General features: G+C 50.6%; 1 protein-coding gene across 1 annotated transcript; it reads right to left on the minus strand.

Annotated features, from left to right (window-relative positions):
• Window positions 1-3,729: 3,729 nt before the first annotated feature.
• On the minus strand, window positions 3,730-5,283 carry LOC127339259 (E3 ubiquitin-protein ligase WAV3-like). The gene has a single exon (XM_051365132.1). The coding sequence runs from the start codon at window positions 5,281-5,283 to the stop codon at window positions 3,730-3,732; it is 1,554 nt and encodes a 517-aa protein (XP_051221092.1).
• Window positions 5,284-5,707: the final 424 nt, after the last annotated feature.

Raw genomic sequence — 5,707 nt, forward strand, 5'->3', positions numbered from 1 at the left:
CGATGAAGTTGTTGTGAAGTATGCAATGATTTTATTATGGGAGTTCACTCACGGCAACCTTCTAAGGCTAAAATGTTTTTTCATCTCTCTCGCTCTCCGTATGTAATGAAGTCACCCTTACTGTTGTTCTTTGATGAAAAATTGGTTGAAATAGAGTATCACCACGAAATGTTCAAATTGGTCGCAATATCTTCCCATGACAAAAAAAATGGCCGTTGTCATACCTATTTATTGACACGACTAGAATATTTGTCGTGATAAGTTAATACCACGAGCGTAGCGTTCCATGGCAAATGGCTAATGCCACCAACATCGCTGATGTTGCCATAAGTTATTGCCATGGTTCGCTATTGCCACGAAAGGGTGTATGCCACGAAACGTAGGTCGTTGGCATAGGTTATTACCACAAATGTCTATCACCACAAACTGGCAAACGCCACGATTCGGTTGCATGTTGCATTAAGCTATCTCGACAAACCAATTTGTGGACATAAGTGAGTGTTGCCACAGGAAAAAAATGTGGCAACTTCTCACATGGTTGTTGCAATAGAGCACTTTGTTGCCACGATTGCGTTTTCGTTGCAATATCCTATTACCATATGTTTAATTGCAACGCTTGCCAACGAACACCATTTCGTGGCAATAGGTGCATATTGCCACAAAACGGCATCTATGGCGACAATTTTTTTTGTTGCAATAGACCCGATTCCTTGTAGTGAGGTACGCGGCGGAGCGGACGCCCCACGCCCAGCTGGACTCCTCGGCGCGCGGGGGCGGGGGCAGCATCGGCGAGGAGCGGCGCGTGGCCGGGTTGTAGACGAAGCGTGCGTGGTAGTCATCGTGGTCCGTGCAGAGGAGGAGGCCGTTGCAGTGGTCGACCACGGCGCACCTGGCGGCGGGCGCGGAGGAGAGGCGTGCGTCGACGTCGCTGCCCAGGCCAGGCGGAGTGCGGGCGCGGAAGAGGCCGGTCTCGCTCCAGACCTCTCTGCTGAATTCCATGGTCTTGTAGTTGACGAAGACGCCCCGCGGCTCGCGAGGCAGGAGGTGCGGGAGGAGGAGCATGTGGGCGTCGATGACGGCGCGCCATCGCCTGCTGACGCGCCTGCACGCCGCGAGGTCGCGGGGCGGGTGGACGTGGCGGAGGACGTTGGCGAGCATGTCATCCGATAGCTCCATCGATCGTTGCCGGCCGGTGGCCTGATATCGATCTAGATTCTGGGCAAGTGCTGCGTGTTCCGATAATAAGAGTTCAATCAATCGCTTAAAAGGCTGCTCGAGGCGGCGTGTGCTACGTGGGTTGGATCAAAATCCGCTCCGATTTCTGAATCAGTTTCTTGTTTGCAGTTTGGATGGCGCACGGTTACTTCTGAAAAACCTCAGTTGAAACCGGAATCCAAGGTACAGTACTTGATTAATTGATTCTGTTGTTGGCCATTGGGAAAGGGCTGCTCTTCCATTCATGGATCATTCATGGATCAAAGTTGTTGTTACCTTCTTGCTACTTCTCAATCAAACTAGGCGGCCGGTTTCGGTCGTGACTCGTGAGCCATACATGAAGGTGAACATGAGCAAACAGAATTGTATTTTTTCTTTGAGAGAAAAGTCAATTTTACACCTGAGCTTGTATTTGCCACGTTAGTGGTTTAACCGTAAAACATACCCGGTACATATAATCCTTTTGATAAATTTGTACTTGTATTCTGAGCGCAGATGAATACATGCATCAGCGACGGAAAACACCACGCTGCTTAGTAACTCGCTTGTTGGTGTGTGTATATTCCCCGGAACTCCGCATCTATATATGAAGGTTACCAAAGTTTCATATATACTGCTACCTCCATTTAAAAATAAGTGTTGCATCTTTATCTTGATATTGACATATCTAGACGCATTACAATGTGTAGGTACATTCGCATCTAGAAAAAAAATGCGACCCTTACTTTGGAATAGATGAAATAGTACACTCAGGGAACAAATATACACGGCAAAAATGCAGAATGCCAAATATTTTCCAAAACAAATTCTGCAAAAAATAATACTCGACATACATCAAACATAGAGAAATACACTCAGAAAAAATATAATACTCCCTTCTTCCAAAAATATATAGAACACATTTTTTGTACGGTCATTTGGAGCACAACTTTAACCACTATTAACGACTGATATATATGTACTAAAATATATGGATTGAGAATGTTTCCATTCAATGTATTCTAGTTTGATGGAGTAATATTCTTATCGGAGCTAACTCGTTGGTACCAATGGGTACTTGCTCGAGAAGGACATAGGCAACTGCCAAAACCCATCCAGGGTTATCCGCCTCTCTCGCCGGCGACGCCGGAGATCCGCTCCACCTTCGGTGGCTTTCGGGTGTGACGGGCCATGGCCCCTTACGGATGGGAGGATTTTTGTTCTTTGTTTAGGAATTTTTAGTGTCTTCTTCGAGATGGTGAGGCGGCGGCTACATATTGAAGTCAGAACACCCTATCCTCGCTTTGGTCGTACCACTAGCACCGGCGGAGGGAGTGTGAAGTTGTGTGTGTTGCGGATCTTCTCGGATCCAATCGGTTTTGTTTTCTTTGGTGTGGTCTTAGGTATGGCTTTTCTGATCTACAAGTCCCATCTTTCGCGATTGTTCCTACTTTGGTGTGTTAGTCCTTTGTGTTCTTAGCAAGAAGATTTTTTCCCTGTCTACTACAACAAGCTATACTACGATCGGCAAGCTTTGCCTGGCTCTGAAAATGGAGGTGTGGGGATGGCGGCGCGGCTTCGGCTCGTGTCAGTGTCTATAGTCGTTAATAGGTGGTCTAAAGACCTTCTTGCAATTCTTTTAATTCTTTGTACTACTATGGATGATCATCAATAAATTGGTGGACGTATTTGCAAATAAAGTCCTTGATACCAACTATTATTGCTATGTAACTAGGCAGCATCTAAACATGACAAGTAACAACACAATACTACATTTTGTACTTTGTGAATTTTAAATATATATTGATTAATAACAGGGACCGTGTTTTACATGTGCACGCTTAATAGTCAAATAAATGCAATCAGAAATTTTAGTTCAACTTATTAAGTTTCACGATTAGATCATGTTTGGACGAGGGCTACTTTTGTGTGAGATTCAGTATTTGGTTCAAGCCTGAACTGAATACGTAAGCTCCGTCACGGTAGTCTTTCTAAATCCTCAGGATATCAGTTGACTGCTGATTAAGGTTAAAGATAAGTGGCCTATGCATCCTCCATCTTCGAGTTCAAACAAAATTTGAGTTTAATGCCAGAAGTAATACTACAAACTATCTTTCATGGCAATATTGTCTCAACTCTAATAAAAAAGAAAGGCTCTTAGAAATGAAACAGAAGAAAACAATGCATATATGAATAATTCATACACAAGAAGATAAACTTACTGATATTCATCACCATGCTGTTCTGTATCTTCGATCTAAACTTCAGTTATTCATATAACAAGTCTGTTTCTTGTTAAATATACGGAACAAGGGCAATGCCGAACAGATATAATGTCAGAAAGACAGTAAGACGCCAACTAATAATACTGATAGCATGTGGATAAAGCAGCACAGTGATACGGTGGTAGCACGATAAAAATCACAAGAGGTGGAATCTTTGAGTTCCAATCTCACTCTTTGGAACAATGGAAGCTGGTTTCAGAATAATAACAAGTTCTAAGGGGAAGACAACGAACATAATCAACCTGTGAAATTAATCACTGAGATCTAGCTTGATCTGTTTAAGCTGATCGTCTGGGTGCTGGCGCTTCCTGCTTTGCCGACGCGACGTCTCCACCATCTCCTCCATCTTGGGAGTGAGGTACGCCCGAGGAGCCTTGGCGGTGGACGATGATGCCGAGGCGCGCTGCTGCGCGTGCGAGCTCATGCCAGCGAGCAGGCGCGCCCGCCCCGTCTGCTGGTACACCCGCCGGTCGCCCACGCGGGCGCTAAGGTCTTGCAGCTCCTCCTTCAGCGCCTCACATGCCCCTGTGGCTGACGACTTCTCCACGGCTTTCAGCCGGGATTCGAGTATCAGCGCAGCACCGGCGTGCTGTCCTCCGTCAGCGGCCACTCGTGCCGCCGCGATGTCCTGCGTCGCATCGAGGCGGACACGCTCCCGCTCAACCTCCATAGACGGAGGAGGCATGCCGCCCGTCAGCTCCAGCGGCCTCTGGATGATCGCGGCCGGCGCGGCCGCGTGGGCAGCCTGACCCGTCGCCGCGACGCGGTAAGCGCAGGTCACCTTGAGCAGGCGGGTGACAGACTCCGCGGGACGAGCTCTCGGCACGTAGACGAGCACCAGGAAGCGCCTTTCCTCGTCGTCGTACAGCTCGCCCATTTCGATAGAGGCGGTGCGGCCATCGGCGTCCACATGGCTAGCGTAGCAGCCGGACTTGACCTCCTGGACGCGCACGCCGCGGTGCAGGCAGGTGACGGTGATGCGCGCCTCCTGCACGGCGACCGAGAGGAGCCCGCCGATGCAATGAGCGAACGAGTCCTGGATAGCCGCCTGGTTCTCGATGAAGGAGAACGTCCCGCCCGTGGCCTCCGCGATTGCGTGCATCGCCGCCGCGTCATTGTCGGCGCCGAAGCCAAACGTGTGGATCGGAGCGGGCCGTGTGGCGGCCTGCCTGAACAAAGGCGGCACTAGGTCTTGTCCGGGGCCCTTCGGCTTGAAGGTGTCACCTCCATCGGAGAGAAGGATCATGCTCGCGACGGCGTTCTTGTACCGGCGGTCGGCGAGCACTTGTGCGCCCACGCGGAGGCCCTCGCCGATGTTGGTGCCCGTCCATCGCACGACAATGTACCCCACGGCGAGCTTCGCTGACGCCTTCCCTGCGTCCGTCATTCGCGCGAGAGGGGTCAGGCGGATGGCCTCTCCGGAGAAAGACACCATGGACAGGCGGTCGTCGGGGCCGAGCTGGTCGATGACGAAGCACATGGCTTTCTTGAGCAGCTCGACCTTCTGGCCCTCCATGCTGCCGCTGACGTCGAGCACGGTGACGAGATCGAGCGGCGCGCGCGCCACGTCGGCGGGCGCCTTGGCGTGCACGAGCACCGCGAACTTGTCATAGGACGCGCTCCTGCCCAGGGCCGGGAACTCGCACTCCGTCTTGAGGACCAGACCGCCGTTGGTTGCTGGCGGGGCCGGCGTCTGGGCGGCAGGCAGATGCCCCAACGGCTCGTCGTCCGGCAACGGCTCGTCGTCTTGGAAGTGCACGCCGGCCGGGGCTGGCGGCGGCGCGTGCAGCTTATTGTACGCCATCGATTGCGCGTAGCGAAGCCGAAGGCGAGCTAGGGTTCCAGGCTTCATTCTGGTTACTAGCACGGTGGAGGGCGGCGGGGGAGGAGATCGACAAGGAGCGGAGGGATCGGTTTGGGGACGGCGATATATGGGTAGGCGAGGAGTATATATAAGATCGGTGACTGACCATAAGTTTCGGGATTTCCGTCAGTAAACGTGCGTGGTTAACGAAAAAACAAAGCGAGGTGCAACCAGGTCGTTCGATGGAGAGGTCCGGCGATTTAGACTTGTTTAAGACTTGCCAAATGCTCTAGAAATAGGGGGCATATATCGTCCCTCTGATACTATGTGACTGGCCACTATCGTCTGTTTCATATTGTCTACTAAAAGAAACGTCATACGGAGTATCAATAAATCCGATTAAAATCTCCTCGTCATAACAACA

The sequence above is a fragment of the Lolium perenne genome, chromosome 3 (assembly GCF_019359855.2).
Source record: "Lolium perenne isolate Kyuss_39 chromosome 3, Kyuss_2.0, whole genome shotgun sequence".
Classification (NCBI taxonomy): Eukaryota; Viridiplantae; Streptophyta; class Magnoliopsida; order Poales; family Poaceae; genus Lolium; species Lolium perenne.